Source organism: Trichosurus vulpecula, chromosome 4 (genome assembly GCF_011100635.1).
Source record: "Trichosurus vulpecula isolate mTriVul1 chromosome 4, mTriVul1.pri, whole genome shotgun sequence".
NCBI classification, from domain to species: Eukaryota; Metazoa; Chordata; class Mammalia; order Diprotodontia; family Phalangeridae; genus Trichosurus; species Trichosurus vulpecula.
This window is the reverse complement of record NC_050576.1, coordinates 109,632,703-109,656,497: the sequence shown is the minus strand read 5'-3', so window position 1 is coordinate 109,656,497 and position 23,795 is coordinate 109,632,703. Positions and strand designations below refer to the sequence as shown.

Sequence of the window (23,795 nt, the reverse complement as noted above, 5' to 3'; positions counted from 1 at the left end):
AGGGACTCGTTAGTCTCCTCCCTCCAGTGCTTCTCCTGACATCACCCCCAGCCCTTGACTGTTAGAGTTCACCCACAGCCGCAGTTTCACTTTTGAATCCACCTTCCCCAAACTGAAGTGGCCTACCCCAAAGAGGGCATTCTTTGGTGCGTGTTTGAGAATTTGGACTTGAACTTTGAAGAACAAAAGTGTTTGGGGAGTGTGTGTGTGTGTGTGTGTGTGTGTGTGTGTGTCCGTGTCCGTGTCCCCACAAGAAACCGCTACGGTGAGCTCGTGTGTGCCTACATGCTCACACACATGCCTGTTCTCTTCTGGAATGGCGCCCCAAGAAGGGGTCACTCAGCTTGGTCTGTCAGAACCAAGCCATCCCCTAGCACAGGCTGCTTTACATCATCCAGCCCATGGGGCACCAGCTTAGATAACTGAGAATTCCAAATTTACTTCCCCGCCCCCCACGTCTGAGTCTGATATTAATTAAGGGCCTGACATGGGGCTCTAACAGTTTGTTTACCATTCTGGGGTGGAAAAAAACAAGGAAAACCTCTTTAGGAACTAGTGTCCCAGAAGCCTAGGCCTTCCCCCTTGCTGCCCTCAGGTAAACCAAAAAAGGCTGGTTTTAGGGATCCTCATTTGGGAATTTCATGAGTGTGGGATCTTCCTCTGCTCATTTAGCCTCCAGCTCCTATACTTTATAATTGGGCTTTGTGAGTTGTTGTGGCCTAAAAATGTCATCACCCAATGACCAGCCTGAATGAGGGCTCCTTGACCACCAGTGGAGGCCTTGTCCAGTCACTGCTTCCTAGGAAAGGCAAGTATGACTTCTCTGTGTATGGTTCCTACAGTAAGTGAGAGCTACATAAAGGCTTTCTTAAGAGTAATATGCTGGTAGTGCAGAATGGCTAGTTTCCCATTGAGTCACAGTCTATAGCAGGTTAGCTGTGAATGCCAAATGAAATGTCCGGGCCTCCTCTTCTCCTGGCAAATGGCAGCCATGTGTTCTGATTTGGTACTGGGGGCCTGAAGCCAGGGTATGCTGGAAAGCAGAGCTTGGCCCTACAGTTTCTTTGGCCCCCACCACGTGAGGTTCCTTTGTGACCCAAAGGCCCCTCATTTCATCCTTCCTCTTCATAACCATGGAGGTGGAGGACGGTGACTGCCAGTGGTGAGAAGCAGGGTTTCCTGCTTCCTGGCCTCCTTGGATGCAGTGGCCGGAAGTAGGACTTTTTTGTTTTGTTTTGCTTTTTGCATCAATCATGTTAAGTAGCTGTGACTCAGCACTAGAGGCAAGAACAGGATGGAAAGCTGCTGCCTCCACAGTGAAAGCCTGTTGTTTAGACTCAGGGAGGATGGCTGCAGTACAGCTCACTGTAGTGGACATGTCCACTACGTCTGCACTGTCTTTGGTTTTGCGTTAATGTGTAAGGATTCCCCTACCTCTCTTTCCTCCCTCCCTACATTTGCCACATCTCCATTTTCTTCTTAATCAGATACTTATCAAGGATTTGCTGTGTGCCTAGCACTGTGCTTCATGTTCGGAGGCACAAGAACCACGGAAAGCATGGTCCCTGCTCATGAAAAGAACTTGAAGGCCAGATTGTGAGCAAAGACACTAGGCCCCATTGATTATACAGCTAGGGGCTCCACCCTTTTAGTCTGCTCAAGATCTCCAAACCTACTTCTTGTCCCAACCCTGACTTGGCTTTTCCTTAAAGGCCATACAGATAAAACCCCTCTCCTCCCTATTCCTGCCCACTCACTTTTCTTACCACTTTGGTTGACATCACCTAGGAGTATGGTTTGAGGCCTAGCACCCCCTTGGTCACTGTGTTGCCAAGTTGGTTGGTTTGGTTAATCTCCGGAATGCTCCCTTCCGGCCCAGGTCAGCTCTTGCTTGGCCATATTCTAAGGCAATGGGGGTAAAGTCCTTGAGATCGGGAGGTGTTGCTTTGGCCTTTGTATCCCCGGTGCCTTAGTGCCGTGCACATAGTGGGCATCTAAATAAATCTGTTAGCTTGGTTAGCTGTGGCTCTAAGGCTAGAGTCAATGACAGCTTTGTGGTAGGATGGGCAGACAAGGCTTTATAGAGCAGGGAGCCTAGGCCGTGCAGTCTCCATAATCCCTGTGTCTTTGAAGGGAGCATGTTTAATCTTGCATGCCACCGGGAAGTTGTTTTTTCTTTTGCTGTTGTTGCCTGCCAATTAGGAGATTAGTGAAGAGATTCAGGCTTGATGGAAGCAATGCCACTGCCTTCCCAAAACAAAGTTTGCAAAGGTGAGATTCTAATCAACAAATTGTTTCCAAAGTGTAAGATGGTATTTCCCAGTAGTGACAAGAAGGCACCTTAGGCCCTTAACCTAATGAGAGTTAGCAAAGTAGCATAATGTATTTTGCGTCCTCTTCTGTTCCCTTTGGATTTGGAAGCAGGAAAGTAACTCTGAATAAGCCTGTGTCTGTTTGTTTGGCCTGGTGATTTGAGAGCAACATTAAAGGTCATTTCGGTCAAGGGTTCTTAATCCTTTCTATGTCATGGATTCTTGGTAGTTGGGTGAAGCTTATGGACCCTTTTTCAGAATCCTGTTTTTAAATGCCTAACATAAAATAAGTAGTATTAAAAAGGAAACACATTTTATTGAAATAGTTATCAAAAGTTGTTTTTTTTTAAAGTTCATGGACCACAGGTGAAGAATAGGTAGAAAGAGGGAGGGAGGGGAAGTATGAGGAGAATTAATGCATGGCACATGTCCTAATTTAGAAGAATCCTTTGGGAGGCTCATATACAGGCAAACCAGGAAAATCCCCCCCATGTATGTTATACACGGGAGGGGCTCCTCAACTGAACTTGTCAATGGTTTCTGCACAGGCTGGAGAGGAAATCACAGGTGGCTGCTAAACCTCCTTCCATGAAAGGAGGCCAAATGGTGGCGTAGGTGAGGAAAATATCCTCATCATATGATACCTAATGGTGCGTTTCAGCAAGAGCTTTTAACGCATTTATATCTGCAATAACATGATTAATCTGGTCTCTTTTGACCTGATAGTATAAAGTGAATCCAGAAGGGGGTTTGTGTTGCCCCCTTAGAAAGTAAGAGGGTGATTTCTGCATTGTTTTAGTCGCCGTTGTATGATTCTGTCTCCTTATGTGCCATGATGATAATTGCACCCTTTGTCAGCAGTGGAGGAGCAAGAAGACCTTCCATCTCAGAACAGAGGCTGAGGCTTCCCCCTCTTCAGGATGTTCCTCTTCTTCTGGAAGCTGGTTTCACATGGTGGCTTAGATTTTTCCATCTCTGTATCTAGCACCATTTGAAATCAGTGTTTTAGGAGTAAGAATTGCGGCAAGGGAAGGACACACAAAGAAGTTTCAGTTGGCTCATCTACTTTTTAGATTTGCCGTTTGAGCTGGGAAAACACTCCCTCCACAGGAGGATGATTGTCATAAAAATTAAATTAAGGGGTGGGATCATGAAGGTGTCAGCTCCAGTGATAATGCTATAAGGAACTGAGGCCAGTTTTGCATAGCTCAGTTGAAAAAAATACCGAATTGGGGATCTCAAGACCTGAGGTTCTAATCTCAACCAATTACTAGCTGTGTGAGCTTGAACTAGTCAAAAATCTCTGTTTTCCCTTCTTCAAAATGGGCATTATACTCACCACCTACCTACCTCACAGGGTTGTTGTGAGGATATATGGCAGAATTTTATGAATATGATAATACTCTTATTGAATGTTAGTTAACATTCCTGCCCAACCATGGTAGGGTCCTAATAGTTTCATAAAATAAACACTATTTGGTTAATGAATGTCATGATTTTAGTCTTCAATCGAGTGATGATGTGTTTTTCTGGAATAATGAGAAGGGTAGATATAGCCACCCTGGGCAAAAACTGTTCTGTTACTTGCCTGAAAATTTAAGGTTATTTGTACATGCAAAAATGTCAGTCATTGTTATAATACAGCAGAATTCCACAAACCCTACTGGACCTCTCTCTTACACAGGCTGACCGATTTCTCTTGGTGTTCAGAGTCTGTTTTTGTCTAGCACCATTTGAAATCGGTTATGATGTAGGGGGAAAAGCAGCAGTCCTGGAGCCCCATACAAGGCTGGTTGGTTAGTCGTAGCATTTGCTTCTTGAATCATGGGGGAACAAAAGACCACAGTTCTTACTAACCAACTGCAACTGCATTGAAGCATCTAAAACTCAGAGGTAAGAGACAGCCTAAAGGATAAATGTTCTCTGGACACATGAATCCACGATTTGATTCCAATCCTAAGTTTTGCCTTTTCTTTGTAATTTTGAGGTGCTATAAAACGATTAAGTCTGATAATAAGGTTAAATACTCTAATAAATTTTTTCCTGCATTGCTTGTCATGTCTATTTTTCAACTCCTTCCCATTCAATTCCATGAGATTGAGAAGAAGAAGGCATAAAGGATAGGACAAACAGAACTGGGAAAATAAACTATTCTCACCTTGCTATATACATTGTATGTACAGCTAAGGGGTATAGTGGATAAGAGCACTGGACTTGGAATCGAGAAGACCTGGATTGATTCAAATTCTGCCTTGGACACTGTGACTCTGGGTAAGTCATTTAAACTTCTCTGGCCCTTAGTTTCGTCCTCTATGAAATGAGGCTTTAAACTTATGATCCTTCTGGAAGCTAACACAGCAGCTCCAAAATCTTGGATGACAACTGTCCTATCAAGCTGTTAGTTTATATACAAGGCCAATTTCCCTCTTGATCTCTTCCTCCCTTTCCTGGCAGTCTGGGAAGTTGACCCTTTAAAAGTCCTCCTCACTGCGATGTCTACATGGGTTGTGATGGCCTTGCCACTAGAGGGCCCCAAATAGGAAGATTTTCACAGACTCCTGTGTGGAAAGCAATCTAGAGACAACGTAGGTGGGGAGCATGACCCCTTTTCTTAAGTATTTTTATATGTGTAAAATAAATATAGAAGATTGTAAAGGAAACCAATCAGAATACCAGAATACAGATGTAATTTTTTTTCCACATCCAAGTTTATGGGCCTTCCTGAAAATATTCAGGTCTGTGAACCCCAGGTTAAGAATTAATTCCTGACCTAAATGAACCCATATGTAAACAAAACTCCCCCACATCTGACAAATGGGTCTCCAACCTTAGCTTGAAAATCTAACTGGAGGTCTCCATTCCAGACATTTGAGTAATTACTGCCCTTTTAACTTGATTTACCAAGTGTCAGTGGCTGCTTTTGCAGAAGAAATAGAATAAAAGACACTGACAAGTAATCTAGAATATCCCCAAATTAAGGGGTAGGCATGGTTGGGGGGGGGGGTTACCAACTTTACGGAAGAAATGACTTTCAAAGTAAAATGCTATCACACCATAAATATCCATGTTTAATTTCTCAAGTTTTGAAAAGTCTTACAGACATAAATCTAGAAGACTTAAAAAGTGAGCCTCATTGAAAACATGCAGAGACCAGCCAGTAGTCTTTTCAAAAAGAATCTTAAAGGAATACAAATCAACTATAGGAATTCTGAACAGTAGTGTGTATAAACTTTAGGAGCTGCCTTCATTCATGCCGTATTTGAATTGTGCAGAATCTCAGGTTTGCATAGCTCATCACTTATTCTTAATGAAGCATTAGTCATGGCTAATGCTGGCTTATCTTCAGCAATCCTACATGCCCTGATTCTGGTCTGAGATTCTTCCAATTCAGATAATGATATAATTGTATTTTTATTCAGCTTTAGAATCATTCACACATCACTTGGTTTGCCATCTCACCCTTTTTCCAAGGACAGCTATAATAATTTTTATTCAAGTAGGATGATGTTTCTTTTCTCACAAATTCTTAACAGAGAAGGCACAAGTTGTTGAACAGCCATTGTTTATACAAAACTTACTTTCCTAGCTATTTGATAGTACATGTGTACAAGGAAAATGACATTTAATCCTAAGACAGTTTTAAAGATATCCAAGAAGCTTAAAGGTATAAATATATTACACCCACAATAGAGAATTTAGTAAGTGCCTGCATAAGAGAATATACTTAAACACCAAAGTTGGGTTTAAAGAAACTTTTATTTTGCAAAAAAGTTTGGTTCAAGAAGAGTCATCTAACCATTTTTAAATGGGTATCCCCCTTCACTTTAATAAGGCATTTCTAAAAACCTGAACACGAAAAAGATGAAATCAAGTCCCAACATCACAAATGCATAACTCATTCTTCATAAGTAGTACAAATACGGTTACAACAAATAGTGAGGCACTCCTTTACATAGGAGTTATGCTTATTCATAACAGTACTATTTCCTAGCTTAGCTGGAGTTACTGTCCTTCAAAATAGAACTTAATACATTTTTACTAAAAGGGAAACTCCTCCCTACTGTGCACTGGTCCAGATTGGTGAGGTATATTGAATTCTTATGTCCCCACTCATTTCTTTCAAAATACACGTGTATATGTTTGTAACATTATGTATTTTAACTTCCAACTTACACGGCCCCTCTTGCAGACTTTGGATGTAGTTACTGAGCCTTTAACAAAAAATCCTGAGTCAGACAAATTAATGGTCATCTCTGAAGGAGTCTTTGAGAGGCACCAAGAGCTGAAATGAATTTCTGAAGAGACTTGGGACAGTCAACTGTCACGAAAGAATGCACCTATGAGAGGCTTGGAGTCTAGAGAGACACTTTAAGGGAACTGACTCAACTGTGATTCTCATGTCCACACAACTGTTCTATTCCGAGGAGAGATGATCAGTTAATGGAGTTTTCAGAACAGAGTAAAGTGTCACTCTGAGAAGTTTGTTACCAACAAACTTAAGCCAACTGTGGTTCTAGAATTTTGGAGAAGCCAGCAGTTACAGCTGTGAGACAGTCTCAGCAACTCTGCTGTTCCATACCAGAGGGGCCTCTGGCTGGGACATTTCTCACAGATGAGACATTGCTTAAATATTCATAGATTGTATTGTTACTGTTAATAAATTATATAGGCTTACTACCTATAAGCTTGGGGTCTGAGATGAGAAAATTTTTATAGGAAAAAGAGGTTTCCTCTAGTTTACCATCCCACTCTTCCCCCTGGGGTAGGGGCTCAAAGCTAATGAATTAGTAGTGAAAGTTTGTATTTTATGTAACTTGGGAGGTGATTTTATTTATAACCTTGGAATACAAAGAGAGAAAAAGAATAAGGTCAGTAGTAGCAGACTGAATAGTGGGACTTAAGGGGTACTTACTACACACCAGTAACAACCCCAAAGGAGTCTCATCTATGGGATTAAGGCATGGGGGGCCTGATGGGTTTATTCCTACATATGTGTATATATATATATAGACAGACACACAAACACCCCCAATGGGGAATGGGAACATTTTGCCCCCACACCAAGATTTTTTAAAAAAATCATGAATCCCATGTGCATGTGTATACTTCAAACATTATATACACACACACGTATATATACACATACATAAATGAAAATACATAACAGAGTCTCCAGTTTTTCCTGACCAAACATTGATACCCAAATGCAATTGAGATTGCAATCTGCATATTGGGCTTTCTAGTTACAAGTAAGGCAGTGATAAAGGATCTGTATAATTTTCTGAAGTTCAGTCTGCCTTCTCCAGATACTATTTTTATATAGTTACAGTTATAACTGTATTTTTCGTTCTCTTGGCCCAGTTGTAACAAAAGATCTTTTAAAAAAAAAAAGCACTGAGGGGCACAATCCTACAGAGTACATTCTAAGGCTTAAAGTCATTGTTTGAACATATTCCCTGATGTTAAAAAAATGGCTACATGGTGGGGGGGTGAGGGTGGGAAGGGGAGCCTGAAGTGCGGGTAATTCCTGGTGTGGAAATTTTCCCCTTCCTGAAACATACTGGCAACATTTGCTTATGGATTGCATTTTAGAGAACAGCCTAGAGCACAGGTGTGCTCCTTTACGTTGGCCAAGGCAGACTAAAATTAGGAAAACAAAACTATTAAACAACATGGATATTAATTTGTGGTTTCCTAAGTTTAAGTTTCTCTTTAAGTATGACAACACTGGTGTAGAGCAAGACCAGTTTAGTATGTTATCATGCTGTACTCCCCTCTATGCTGCCTCTTAGGCTTTATTTTAATATGCTTTAAACAGGGGTATATTCAGACCACAAACCACCAGCCCTATTTGAATCAAGCCAGATCTAAACCTTAGTATGTTTTTTCTCCACTCTGGAATTCTCTGAAAAAGATGGTAAGGCCCCCAAGTATTACTCATTGGTTACACTGTGCTGGAATTCTTGGCCAGACACTAATGTCCCTTACAGAAATAGTCCTTTTTTGTATTTTGTTTAAATTTGACCCATTTCCCATTGACTGGTAAAAATAAATGGCAACTTCACAGCTGTGCACAAGCTGACTTCTTAACTTTGTCCTAAATTAGTACACTGGTTACCAAAAGAAATTGTTACAAATAGGATAAAGTACCATTTTTTGACAAGAACATTCCTTACAAAAATTTTCTTTAGTTATCCATAAGTTGATCGTGACCAACCCCCTTGTTTTCAAAGTCACTTAATTTCTTAAATTATCCAGTGAAAATATTGCAGATTTCTTATTCCTTTAAGTGCATGTGCAAAGCTTTTTTTCTTAAAATAGTATCTTGCCATAGTCCTTCTGACAAACCTTACGCAAAATGCAGTGATGACCAGGGCAAATCAACGACGTGTGTACTATCGTCATTTCCATTTAAAGCACCACACAGGTGGAGGTAAGGACACTAATAACCCTTGTCTTAAAACATCAAAATTCCAACTAACAGCTGCATTTTCAAGTAGCAAAGGAGCTACGCTGAAAGTAACTAGAAAAGTGCTTAACATTTCAACTAAAATACAGGCCAGATTCGTGGTTACATTAATTTACTTAAACCATAGACTTGCTTTCCTCAGAATGATTCCCTTGTTCCGGACAAGCTTTGTAATCAGCACTGCCAGCAATCTCTGCACTTTTCCTACAAGGCAAAACAAGAAAAAGAGAATCACAGTCAAACAAGATTACATAACAGTAAGAAGTTAAACTATAAAGGTATTTTTAAAATGGGTAGATATATAAAGGAAACTATTTCTAAATGATTCCTAATTCTTTTTAGAGATTCCCAACTCCAACCACCAAAGAAGCAAACCTGTTTGAAAAATAATTCTGGCTCTGAGCAAGTGTCTTCTCATCCTAAACAGTGGTATATTACTTTACACAAAGTTGGTAACCAACTCACACATGTTGAAACTGAGTTAATTTTCATTTAGTTGCAATAGGAAAACAACTCAGATGGACAGCTGAATAACATGTTAAAATTCAGAAATCTGGGACTCAACTGATGCTTTTAAAAAGAAGATTCATTCTGAAGACATGAGTCCTTTAACAATTAGAGGAATGTCAGTTTAGCAGCAATAGGAGAACAAAACATTCTGGGGAAAGTGAATTCTGTAGTTAATTAATGCCTAACATTTTAAATGATAATCAAAACACAAACCATCTTAATGGCAGTCTTTCTGGCATATATTAAAAATTTCCCTTTCATAATAAGTTGGATATAAACCAATCATTTACCAAGAAGTTTTTTCTTGGAAGGTGCAATATTCCTGACAACCAACAACAGCACAAGAGCATCCACCAAATGTAGATGTAAACTTCTTTTAAGCTCAGGTTAAAACTTCTTGGCAATAAATGATTTGTATTGTATTTCTAAGGCAGGAAAAGATGTAATGTAAGATTGAAATTAAAAATGTTTTTCTGATGTCCCCAGGCCATTGCGCTGTTTTAGCATCTCCTGTGTCAGTGCAGCCCTCAGATGGGAAAGGCTTTTGACCTCTCCGTAATCCCCAACCCCTATTCAATAGGACTTCTGTTTCTTTCTGACAACTTGTGTTGGATTTGGGAGCTTCCAGAGAAATTCAGATAACTAAGCATTGTGTAAAATAAAGAGTAAACATAAGCTTCCTGAGGGGCAGGAACTCTTTTCTCTTTTTTTAAATCGGTATCTTCCTAGCATCTAGCACAGTGCCTGGCACATATGAATTGCTTAGGAAGGAACACTGCTACCAAGATTGATAGGCTTGGAAGCAGATACATGTTGACACAGGATTTTTTCAGTTCTGGATTTGTACCTTGTAAGAAAGGCGAGGGACCAACCTGCATAAATAGAATACTTAGGGCTTTTTTGGCCCTTTCTTCCAAAGCAGTAGTCTGTAATGTTTAGAAGTTTCTCTAGAAAACTTTTTTAGAAAGTCAAGTTTTACAATCAAGTTAAGTTCAGGGCTAAAAGATTCAATTGTGTAGCAAAGAAAACATGGCATGATCTTTTTTCTGTCCCCTGCAAATATGCCACAGCTTTGGTTAGTTCCCAATGAAAATTTCTGAATACTTTTCAAGGTGAGTATAACTTAAAGACATAATATGAGTTACAGATACCTTTTAATGATTTAAGTAAACCTTTCTTTCATTAAGGTATCTTCTTTGGGAGGAGTAAGAGAATTTAAATATGTTTCTTCTTTGTGGATTTCATCAATTATGTACGTGCTGAACAGAGGAAGGGAAAAGGTCTGACTAAATAAAATATGAATGATCAATCATACCAAAGAAAAGGAAGAAGTGAGGATAGGAAAAACAAGCAAAATCAATTCTATGAGATAGGAAGTAATGCAAAAAAGTTAAGGTTTGTCTCCGTGGTTTTACTAAAAATGTAACATTAATTGAAATTAATGTGCGCTCTTAATTTGAACAAGACTATTTAACCAAATGGAGAAATTCCAAACCTCTGCCCCAGTGATGACCTGTGCATGAGGGTTGTAGAGCACAGAGATATATGATCTAAAATTATTTCATCTACCAAAAGATCATATCGAAGGAAATAGTACTGGTATCTAATGCTCCAAGTTTTTGGCAGGTTATTGAATATGCCTATAGAGGAGATATACTTTAATACTGTTCTATTTTATGGCAAGAACTTTTTCCAATACATTCAATTCAGCTCCAAGTATGTCCACTGATTATCCAAAGGGCAGATTAACTTTGGAAAAAAGTTTTCATTTCTTTAATTAATACCTTGTAAGAGCAAACAATTCATCACTTCACAGAAACAGCAGTCAGACCTGCATTTAAGTCAAGAATTTATTACCAAATCAATCATAATTTATGCACTCTTGTGATACTGTTTCCTTTTACATGTTTATATAGATAAAGCAGAACAGACTGTAGTGAAACAGCATACATCACAGTGCTTTGCCTATTTAAGAACCAAAGAGGCAAGCAGAAAAAAGTTCAAATATACCAACTCAACTTCACTCATTCCTACAAATCCCAGTTTGGCTACTATGACAGTAAAAATGAGCTTTTCCATAAACATTTGTTTAAAGATAGGCAGAATGAAATTTAAAATACAGAAAGTAAAAAAATTATAAGAAATATAGCAAGAAATTATATAATTAATAGGCTCATTTCTCTAACAAAATCATAGGTTCAATTTAAGAAAAACCAGCTTGTAACATAGAAATGTAAAATTAAAAAAAATCTATCGAAAGCTTTCTTTATCCATTAACACTTATCATGGACAAACATATACTCTTCTGTCCAGCTTTAATGAACAATCTTAATGAAGAAGAAAAGATTTTCGAGGAAAAAGCAGGCTTTATCTATAATGGCAAAAGAAAATAAAGAGAAAGCTTAATAAATTCTCAAAAGGTAAAATGAACAAATAAAAGTAAAAATACTTAAGATCTTTAGCCTTTTGTATAAAGCAGAGCACTTTATCTATGCTTAATAATAAGTACAGAAATCTGCTAACATTTGAGTTCACTAGGTTTGAGTTAAGAGGTAATGTCAAAGTCATTAAAGTGGTGATGTATTCCTATAAGCAGAACCAGTCAGAAGACACTGTATTCCTCAGAAATACTCCAAAGCACTTCCATTTCTGCTTCACTCTAATGATTACTTTCAAAACCTGCTGGCAATAAACTAAACATATTTCATTTACATCATCTTCCTTTCTTATTCAGTGAACTATACATTTGCTTTTTCAAGCTTTCTGCATTTGTAAAAGGCTAACAAATATGCTATTAATTTGCTAAGTCTTATAGATCTTGACTCTGTCAACAACTACAATTAAGTTTAACCACATCATTTTAAATTTTAACTACAACTAATTAAGTTGCAACTCCAAAATTAAGAAGAATTTAAGAAAACAAGTAACAATTAAAAAATCTGCAGATAGTTCTTATAAAGGTCAACTCTAAAATTAATTTCTCAGATGGGATTACCATATTGCTTCTACAGCCACATATGAATGTCCCCCAAGTTGTATAGGGGGCAAACATGACATTTGTCACCAATATACCAATGGCACACTCAAATTTTCCAAAGAAAAACTTCTCATATCTCTCTATCTCACAAGGTTGTTATGGGATATAAATAATAAAATTTATGTAGAAAGTGGCTTACAGACGTAAACGTGCTATATAAATATTTGGCATTATCATTAGTATTATTGGTATTATTAGTATTATCATTATTATTCTTGGTTGCTGAGCCCTTTTTGAAATATGAAATGGTTTTGAAGAAGTCCATGATTCACTACAAAATTTTACTATCTAGTTACAAAGAACTGCCTTCTGTTTTGGTCAAAAAACTTACAAAGCAACTTTACTAATCAATTCTTGTGCAATGATTACAAAAGAAGGCAAAGGGGATAAAAATATTTTCCTTTTACAGCATACCGCACTGACACTGAGCTATTTATTGCATTGTGGTTCTTTTTTTTTAATTCAATTTTACCCAAAACTTCAGAAATTATACACTGTTCTTGTGCTTATGCATATTTATCCTGATAATCTGAAAAAAAGAAAAGGCAATACTTATGACACTGGATGGTACCACTTGTTATGGGCAAGACTAGGTGAACCTGCCCTAGGAGGGTCCTTAGATTTCTTAGGAGCTATGAATTAATCTAGCCATTTGTAACTACATTCAAAAAGATCACTAAATTGTGGATCCTTTAATCTAGAAATATAAATACTAGGCCTATACCTCCAAAGAGATCAAAGAAAGAGGGAAGGACCCATACGTACAAAAATGTTTATAACATCTCTTTTTGTAGTGACAAACAACTGGAAACTAAGTGGGTCCCGTTGGTGGGGGATTAGTTAAAACAAATTATGGTATATGAATGTGATGCAATAGTACTGCCCTGTAAAAAAAAGACCAAGGGGTTTGATTCAGGAAGACATCTTAGACACAATTTAGATGATAAAAAAAATAGCTGATACTTAACAACTCAGACTAATACGACCAGCTGTGATTCCAGAGGATTAGTGATTAAATATTATTAGGTGGTGAAGTCAAGGTGCAGAATAAGACATACATCCTCAGACATGGCCAATGTATGGATTTGGTTTTCTTTCTTTAAGTTCAGTATGCAGTATTAAGGTTACCAAAATGGGGGGAAGGAAAGGGGAAGGGGTCACTTAAGTATTTTTCTAAATGCACATAAGGGGACAGGATCATCAACTGAAAACAAAGAGCAGCTTTGAAAATAACATGTTGAGTTCATCACATACTTGAAAGAAAGCAAAATGTAATACAGATCTGTGGCTTCATCATGGACTCCCTCCTCCCAATAAAAAAGACTTCTGAAGAATCCATGATTCTGTTCCAGCTTGAGGTCCACTTGCTGAAGGTACTAGCATGGGGTAGTCTGACTCCTACTGGTCCCATTTATGGCTCTGATCTATGGACTAAGTTGTGCATGTTGGGAGTGGCACATTGATTTGAGTTTGGACACCATAATCTTATGGAGTGAATTACCTATTTTCTTTTCCCTTTTACTTTGAAAGCCAAAAATTTTGCCTATGCCCTTTCCCTGACAAAAATTTGAGCTGGCTCTTAAAAACAAAGCAAATTAGCAAAGTCTAGCATTAACATTAATATACTGGAAAAAAGTAAATACTGATTGTACAAGTCAATGCAAAAGAAAAAATTCTGGATGGAACTGTAAAAAAAAAATCCATTTTAAAAAATGCTTTGACTCACCCTTTTCTCTTGTTGTACTGACGATAAATGATAAAGCTGGTTAACGCAAGCACGATAACTATAAAAAAAAATTCAAATATCATGGAATGTGGAAAAACAGTAAGCTTCTTCAGTAATTTAATGACACATAGATATACATGTATATATAGGTATACGTTATTCATCCAGTTTCAGTGTACAAATTACTCTTGGCCTGTCAAGCAGTCTAAAAATCAGTAAGAACAGATTCCTAGCAGAACTTACAAGGCTACCAGAGAATACTGAACATTAGGGGGGAAATGTTTAAAAGACTGAATGGTTATAAGTTACAAGTATAACTAGTCCTTCAGGATCACTATGACAAAGTAGGATTGTGTGATTCTGTGTCTAAGGAGATTTGTCTATTTCACTCTAGGATGAGGGTCTCCAAAGTGGAGTGTATGCAATATGATCCTTTGAAGGTACGGAAAGAAAATATTACAACTTCTTTTCATTTATTTTCATCTAAAACTAAAGAAATTTATGGACCGACAATGGTACCCTGAATAGATCTGTATGTTATAGTTATGCATCAAGGAACACAAGGTATCCTGAAGAAGAATGAAAATTCTACCACTCAGTGGCGTGGTGTTTTCACCTGTTCATTCAATTACTGTGATGCATATAGTTGAGATGATGCCCCATTAAGTGATTTACACCAGTCTCCACAAAATGGACCAGAATTTTAAAAAAGATTTCTATAAAGAAACTGTAGATCAGGTTCCCATCCCACCCCCTGGGGGCACTGGAACGATTCAGGGGGATAGTAGTAAGGTTGGGTGACACAGATTTTAAAAAAAAACTGTTAAAGGGTTTAAAAAAAGGATTTCCAGGAGGGAAATTAAAGGGGGTGGTAGGCCACATAAATTTGGGAACCTTTGCTGTGGACCGAAGATAATGTGAGCACAGGCAAACAGCAATAGCAGAGGTTACACTTCCATTACTGCAACAAACTTCATCATCTACACAAGCAAGCTAAAAACGATCTGATAAAATAGGACAGCTGGTCAAAAAATGCAGATTAAAATTATTTGAAATATTAGTTATTATCCTTATCATTGATGTACTTTCGCCCCTTCAAAATATTAGAGTGAAGCCATCACAAGTTTTTGAAATTTATTTTTTTAAGAGTATTCTAAGTCATCACAACTTTAAAAAGCATCAACATAAGCTTCTGCTTCCTTAAAACAGTATGTGATGGCATCCTAATAAAGCTGCCCCCTCCCCAGTATTCTAACTTCCTTATCAGACCCACTGAACAGCAGGCCCACTATCCCTAACTAGTCTGTCACACCTCCCCCTGCTCCACCACAGTCAATATCCTAACTTCTTCATATATGCCTCACTGCACACTAGAACAACAAGTGTGTCCATGAACTCCTATTTCTCACAGAACAGCAGGCGTGTCCATGTGATGGGATCCCATCCACTGCTTCTAGCTAGCCACTGTCCCCAAACCCATTTTTCACATTTCCCACAGGAACAGCAGGAATGTCCATGCACTCAACCACCAACACATTCATCTAGTCTCAGCCAGGACCACAATAGCCAGTCAATGAGAAAGCAGCACCACTAGGATGCCCAAGCAAGGTATGGACCACCAAAACAATAGAAAGGACTTTCCCTAAGTAGCACTAGTACTCCCTTCCCTTTGCAGTAATAGTAAAAAACTGACCTAGAGTGAACTTATGAAAGGCTTATTATATCATAAACATATATCCCCCCAAATGGGTTTTTCTGTATGCATTGTGGGTAATCACATGCAGTTTCACTGAGGCTGGGACCCCTCCCCATTACCTAATCCCTTAACCCCTCCTGCCTTTTTAATATTCATAATTTCTGTTATATAATTGCATTTTTACCCTATGAAAATCCATCTTGCTTTCTCTGAAATTGCTGGTTCCTCTTGGAACTTAGCCTGCTTCATGAAAGGCTTCAATCTTCAATAAATGCCTATACTTGGATTAGAGGTGGTCTGACTCTGAACTCTTTGAGACAGTTCCACCACTATACACCATGAAACCAATATGTATGTGTCACAAAAAAATTCTCATTTATGGACATGTCCTGGAAAGAGACTTTTCTATCCTGCTTAAAAATCTTCCAAAAGTAGAATAAAATGAAAAACCTTTCAATTAGTTTGCAAGAATAACTGACATCAAGGAAGATGCAGTTACCAACTGAATGTGAACAAAATACCTCTGGAGAATTGGTGGATAAGAGAGAAGTAGCACGTGTCCATAAGCTAGTCAATATGCACTTCTTCCATTTGCATCTACATATCTGAGGCTCTAGACTTCTTTCTCCAGCCTTCTCATACAGAAGATCACTCAGCCTTCAGCACCTTTCTCATCCTAGCATCACTGTGGCACTGGCCTTTAATTGGTCAGTTTCTCCAAGAACCCCCATTTTAAGCAAAGTGCCTATGCCTGTCAGGGTCACTCCTTCATTCTACTCCTAACTTCTTTCTCCACCACACCCCCTCCTCTCCCTTTATCAGCTTCCTTTTACGTACTATCTTCCCCTATTAGAAAGTAACCTCTTTGAGGGCAAGACTTTTTTTTTTTTTGCTCGACCCAGACCTTTATATTGTTAATAACAATGTTCTCACTAAAAATGCTAATTTTAGAATGCGCAAGGTTTTTTTGCATTATTAATGACTTTTAAAACAAAATGTTTAAAATATTCCATTTTTTATTCTCATCCTTAATTTCAACTTTGTGTATCTTATAATGTGTATGACATATTAACACAGCAATATATGAACTTAATTTATAAAGAAACATACATATACTGGGAAATGCAAACTCAATCACTTTTCACTGATACATAAGAGTAATCAAAAATATTTGGAGACCATTAATCTACAAGACCAAATGATGATTGTTAACAGTAACAAAATGAAACAAGTAATTCTGCTTTCGGGCATTCAACTATGCAGGCTTCACTTTAAAACAAGGTTATTAAGATTTTGTGCTACTTACCTGTAATAATAACTATCAGGACAACGATGCCAGCACCTAAGAAAAATTAAAGTAATTCAGCATTAAATACTGTGCATTTTTCGTCTCTATGCCATATGAGCTAGACCACTAAAAATGGTTCAATCTATAACTAGTTTTTAGAACTACTCCTAAAGCCAGTAGTTCACTGAACACACTTAGCTTTCAAGCTGTGATATAGAAAAGAGAGCAGCAACCTAGTTTTATATTTTTCTGTGCATTACTAACAGTAGGTACTTAGTAAATATTTCAATTATGACGACTAAAGTAGAAGAAAAATAAATTAATGCTTCGCTATGCTATTGCAGTATCCATTTCTATGATTTCCTGTATTATCTGGTTTAGGCTTAGTTTTCATATTAATGAAAAATGTGTCCCAATTACAATCAAGTTTAGGAACTTCAGAGTACATGTCCATGAAAATGTTTATTGGAGTTCACTTAAATACAGTGTTTGCCTAACATCTAGAACCCGTTAAGGTCCCTATCCTACAGAGGAGCAATTCAAAAAATGCTCACAAAATGTCAGAGCACGTGATCATACCTGGGAATTTAAATAGGCACCTATGAAAATTCAAGAACAAACATTTATATACAACTCAACTTAGAAAAGTGCAAATGCATAGTGTTTTGCCTCAGGCCACCATGACCCATTAGCAAGGCTCAAATTTTACTGCTCCCCAAGAAGGAAGACCAGAATCACATTTTAATCTTAAATCTTTCTCCTTCACTGACAAAGATGAAGGAATGACCTTTACATGAAGAATTATTAGGACTTTAACCTAGATCTGGAATGAATGAAGCCAAAAAATATGACAGAAGGAAAAATAAGTCCCTGAAAACCAGAGTACCATAAGTCAAAAATCATATAACTTAGCTTTGTCAACTTTCATATTATTTCTTCTTGCCTGTTATTTCTAAAATATCATGAAGAGAAATCTGTGTATGATGTGCACATTAAGTAAGGGATGAGGTAAGTGTCAGAGGTACTGCTTAGATGATGGAAAAATTGTTGAAGGTTAAGAGTACTTAAAGGTCCAGAAGGCAACAAATCAGTTGCAGTCAGGTCAAAGAAAAGTTCTAGGCTGACGGTGCACCTCACTCATTAAAGCAGGGGTTTTTAACCTGGGGTCTGTGACCTTAAAAAAAAACTATTTTGTTAACTGTATTTTTAATAACTAGTTTCCTTTGGAACTCCGTGTATTTTATTTAAACTGAAAGTATTTTTCTAAAAACAGATTCATACACTTCACTTGCCTACCACAGTCAGTCAAAAGTAAGCATTTGCTGAACACCTATTTTGTGCCAGACACTGTCTGAAGCCACAAGTGACCATGACACAAAAAAAGGGTAAGAACTCTTGCATCAGAGGCAGCACTTTACCAAGGAATAATCAACAAGGACCACTACATAGAAGTGAAGACTGAAAGAACAGTCTAGCCTTTAGCTTTTCCTCTTCATTACAGAATATTTTGGTCCATAGCAAATAACTTTTCCTGTCTGCATTATTAATATTATATAATGAGTTACTGAACCTAGTCCTGATGGTTCTTTACTGGGAGGAAGTGAAGTCCCTGGAAAAGACAAAAAAGAAAGCAGATTCAGCCAAAAACTGAGATGAGTAAAGTGATTCCTATAAATACTGTCTTACCTTTCATCTGTTAAAAGAAAAACTCTTGCAATTTTGTTTTCCCTTGTAAGCTTTTTATCAGCTGTTACAAGTTTCGTTTTATTACTGAAATTTTGTAAGTCAATTCTGACATTATATGCAGTGGAAATATGCTAAAAACTTTCCCAATAAATATAAGAATAAAGTCTCTGTAATTTGACACAGTTCCAACAAGAGCAGTAATAGAAAAAATAAGATATAAAAGGCAAAGAGTTAACTAAACTATCCCTATTTTCTGATGACATGATTTACTTAAGAATCAATAAACTCTAACCACTGATTGCTTCAGTAAAGTACAAAGTTAAAAATAAACTCACAAATGAACAGCATTTCCATATAGTGAAAACAAGATCCAGAAGGGAAATGTAAATGGAAAAAGCCTCACTTAAAACAATTACAAAATACATAAAATATATAGGAGTCAGTATTCCAAAGAATACTTAATAACTGCATAGATACAATTATTCCTTTAAGGAGTATTTTTACAGAATGTAAACAATTGGGTGAGTACTGATCAACTCTCTGTGCATTTAAAAAGATGGCTCAATGACCTTTTTTCTTTTCTTCTTTTTTTGGCAGCACAATCATTAATACAACTCTCCCATCTAAATCCCCTCCAAGGTGGGGGGGAACCCCAACTTGTAACAAGCATAGTAAAGTGTACTAAAAAAATAGTAAAAAAAAAAAAAAAACACAAAAAACAAAAAAAAAAAAACAAAAAAAACAACTCACTGACCATATTAAAAAACATATATCTTCATGTATAACTAGAGTCTATCACTTCTTGTTAGGAAGTGGGTAAGCAAACTTATTTTGGAATCATGGTTATTATACTGCTCAGAGTTCTTAGGTCTTTCAAAATTGTTTTTCTTTACAAAGTTGTGGTTATTGTATAAACTGTCCAGATTCTACTCATTTGGCGCTCTATCAGCTCATACTAGCCTTCTCAGCTTTTTCTGAAAATATCTTTTATCATTTATTAATGATAACTATCATTTATTCCATTCAAAGTCCAGCCATTCCCCAACTGAACACCTTTTGTTTCCAGTTCTTTTCTAGTTTCTTATAGTTTTTTTTTTTGTTTTGGTGTTTAGGGAGACAAAAGAAGATCAAAGAATAGGTCCTTTGGGGCAGCTAGGTGGCTCAATAGACAGACACTAGCCCTGGAGTCAGGAAGACCTGAGTAGAAATGTGACCTCAGATACTTACTAGCTGTGTGACCTTGGGCAAGTCACTTAAAACCTGATTGCCTCAAAAAAAAAAAAAGTAGGACTTTTCCTTGGTGTAGATGAGTAATGAAAATTGACAACAAACAGAAAGGCTGCTCAATCCCTATTTGGTCTTCTATTTTCTTTGCAAAAGAGGATGACCTTCATGTTGGAAATTAGAACAAAAATTACTACTTGGAAGTTAATATTTGAGTTAAGGAGCTAGAAAGAGTACCTAGCTAACCTTGCTGAATTCAAGTAACTTGACCCTTGAGTCCAGAAAGAACTGGCAGATGTTTGGTTGTTAGGCCACTGTAAGGGTCTGAAAGATCATGGAAAATGGGAGAAACCACAACACTGAGGAAGGGTAAATGTAGTCCTGATTTTTCACAAGAGAGAAGATAACAATCTCTGAACTATATATAGCACAACTCTGATTGCTATGAAAATACTGCAACAGATCATTAATAGTCGGTTAGCAAACATCTAAAAAGGGAAGTGACGATTACAAGGAGCCAGGCACAGCTTCACCAAGAACAGGTTATCATCAAATTAATCTCCTTTCCCTTTCTGATGGGATTACTAAGCTAGTACACTTGGGGGGAATGCTGTGAATATAGTTTACCATATTTTAACAAAACTTGAAAAATATCTCATACTATTCTTGCGGAGAAGACGGAAAGACATGGATTAAATAATACAATCAGGTGGATTCAGAGAGTAGTTGTCAATACGGTGGGACGTCTCCAGTGGCGTACATCAGTAATCAATGCCTTGGAAGAAGGCAAAGATGGTACACTCAAACTTGCGGATGACAAAAATCAGAGAGATACCAATACAAAGAATGTTGCTAGGCTGTAACACTGGGCTAAATCTAGTAGGATGAAATTCAAATAGGATAAATGTACTTGGGTACCAAAAAGAAATCCACTTCATAAGTATGAGATTGGTAAGCCATATGTGGACAACTGTTATTCTAAAAAAACTCTGGGGCTTTCATTGGAGTACAAGCTTACTGAATTAATGATACGGTGGGACATACAGAAAAGCTAATGTGATCTCAGGCTACGCTAAGAAAAGCAGGGATTTCAGGATTTGGAGGTGATAGTTCCACCATACTCTGCCTTTCATTAGACTGTGTCTGGAATACTGGGCTCAATTCTGAAGGACACTGACAAGCCAGCGTATCCATGAGGCCAACCAGAATGGTGAAGGGCCTTGGGTCCGGGTCATATGAAAATTAGTTGAAGAGCCTGATGACAGCCTGGGAAACAAAAGAATCAAGAATGATGCGTTACCTGTCATTGATACCTTGAAGGGCTGTCTTTGTAAGACAGATTAAACTTGTTCTATTTTGGTTCTACTGGCAGCACAATAAGCAAGGAGTTCTAAGTTGTAAAGAGGACAAGATAGGCTTCCTAACAATCAGAGCTGTCCAAAAGGAGAGTTGGCCTGACTAAAGAGAGGTCTTCAGGCAGAAGCTGGACAAGCAATTGTTGGGTATGTCATGGTGGGCTTTCCTTCGGTGCACGGGATGGATTAGAGGACTTCTGAGGTCCCTTCCAACTCTCCAAATCTATGACTCTGTAAATGCTGAGATATTACAATGACTGAGTATAGAGACATGAGAAAGCAACTTCCTCTGCCATGCCAGCGGGGAGGACCAGAAGTGGGGAAAAATCAATGTGTTGGTTAGTTTTGCTGAACTGCTTCCCCTCTTTTTAATTTATCGTTATAGAGGACTCTTCCCTGGGAGGAACACATTAGAAAATGTGGGTGAGTGATACAAAGATAACAGATACCAATACTTAAAACAAGGGAATAGGGAACTTCCCTGGTCACCTCAGAACTATTCTAACCTAGTAGAGCAGTTTGCTCACAGTAGGTATTTAATAAGTGTTTGCTGAATGAGGAAGTATACCAAACTACATGTATTCTAAAGAATGGAAAAAGCCCTGGAACAGCGAGGCAGCTCTGTCACTTCTCCAAGGAAGAACTAGAAAGAGCCATTGAACCAATCCCTAAAGAGAGACAGAGAAGGAGAAGAATACACATCCCTTTCCACTTCCCTCCTTACTGATAGGATAGTATCATCCTGGGTCAACAAAAGATGGTGGGTGAAAAGCATCATAAACAACTACAATTTGAATAAAAACTGCTAAATGAGGAAGTACTGAACCTGGCTGACTTGAGACAGGTGATTCCGGTTGGGAAGTAATAGTAGATCCTAGAAAAGCCCCCCAAAGAAAGGCAGATTTAATTAAAATAAAACCACTTTAGAAACCATTGCTCTAGTTTCGTCAGTACAATGTTACAAGTATTGTACTTTTAATCTCCAGAAAAAACGAAAACTCGTTTCTCTTTGCCTAATGACTTTGATTATTAACCAATTACTATTCTTTTCTATTTAATAGTTTGTAAACTCCAGTTATTACCAAAAACCATAAAAATCAAATTAAATACACATTCTGAATTATTTGATAAGGTGAAATACATTAATAAACATCTATTCACAATGGACACAAGAGTATAAGATGAGTTGCCAATGAGCAAAAGTGACAGCCAATAAATAAAAACTAATCCTTATGAAACGTAGGCTATTATTTTATATTGTATCCCACAGAAATCCACAGAATCTAGACCCATATCCTATTTGGGTATTACCATATCCATATCCTATATTGGAATCCTAGACCAAAGATTCTTTCAATTACGGTATTTACCAGCACATGAAAATAATTCCTAGCCCAGATATTTTATAGCCCTTTCTTAGGAGAAAAAAAAAAGATTCAAGGCATATTTTTTATCACTGTTGACAGGAACTAACATTTATATGAGCATTTTTAAGGTTTGCAAAATATTGATATTGCCATATTTGATCCTCAAAATAACACTCAAGTGCCATAGTCAGAAGTACATCTCCCCTTGGACAGTGTCTAGAAGGCTTGATCACAACTGTTGAAAACTTAAGTCCTTTCGTATTTACTTCTAGAAAATAGCATTTCTCCCACTTTATCAATCACCATATACTTTCTACTCTAACTGCAAATCAAAGGCCCCCAACAAGGAAAAAATAAATCTGAAAGAGGTGAAAAACAGTGGACATTTCCTCTTGAAACCTTGGGGCAGAGGGAACGCTGAAAGTGGGACAGTATTTATGGGACTTATACATTTTACCTAGGTATTTTAATGACTACTTAGTTCCTAAAAAAAAAAAAAAATATGAAAATCTTATACATTTATACTTGGTAAGATTTTGGGAAGCTTTTGTACTTCACTGGGAATTTAATCCCCATTATCTGTGTGATCATACCTTTCTTGGCCTCATTTTCCTCATCTATAAAATGAGGGGATTGAACTAAATGGCCTCCAAGGCCCCTTCCAGTTATGATTCTATGACAAATGAAATGTCCAGGTGCCATCTGCTATCCCCATTCACTGTCCCAGCAACAGCGGGGTATGGGAAGGTTCTGAGCAAGATCAGGAGAGAGTATCAGGTGAGTGCTAGGAATACTGCACTGGTCATATGAGAACAGTTCCCAAGCTCCAAGCACCTTCAACAGTTCAGAACACAACAAACGGATTGAACTCTGAAAAATTAAAAACACTATGATGAATTCCATAAAAGGAATCGTACTGAAGACTAGTCAGCAAGGGTCATTAAATACCACCAGAAAAATACATGGAGGTGGAACTGAACCTTCGCCTTTTCCCCTTCCTTTTTCACTGCACATATTATTTCATTTGTATCACCACTGGATTTCTGGTTCAATGAAGATGATGAATGAATGATAACCCAAAGTACTGTAAGATTTTTTTTTAACAATATATTCTAGATGAGGAAT

General features: G+C 37.6%; 1 protein-coding gene across 10 annotated transcripts in view; it reads right to left on the bottom strand.

Annotated features, from left to right (window-relative positions):
- Positions 1-6,049: 6,049 nt before the first annotated feature.
- LOC118845551 (membrane cofactor protein-like) overlaps positions 6,050-23,795 on the bottom strand; it is a 43,645-nt gene continuing 25,899 nt past the window's right edge. For 2 of the 10 annotated variants that reach the window (XM_036753504.1, XM_036753512.1), the window contains 5 exons: positions 22,130-22,177; positions 18,609-18,647; positions 17,057-17,092; positions 14,055-14,112; positions 9,522-10,550 (listed from right to left, as the gene is read on the bottom strand). In XM_036753504.1, the coding sequence (XP_036609399.1) occupies positions 10,454-10,550; positions 14,055-14,112; positions 17,057-17,092; positions 18,609-18,647; positions 22,130-22,177 (278 nt within the window). In that variant the 3' untranslated portion in view covers positions 9,522-10,453. Of the gene's footprint in view, positions 8,986-9,521; positions 10,551-11,127; positions 11,663-14,054; positions 14,113-17,056; positions 17,093-18,608; positions 18,648-22,129; positions 22,178-23,795 lie in introns of those variants that run through there. The other 8 variants (XM_036753507.1, XM_036753513.1, XM_036753505.1 and 5 more) reach the window with 7 other exon arrangements.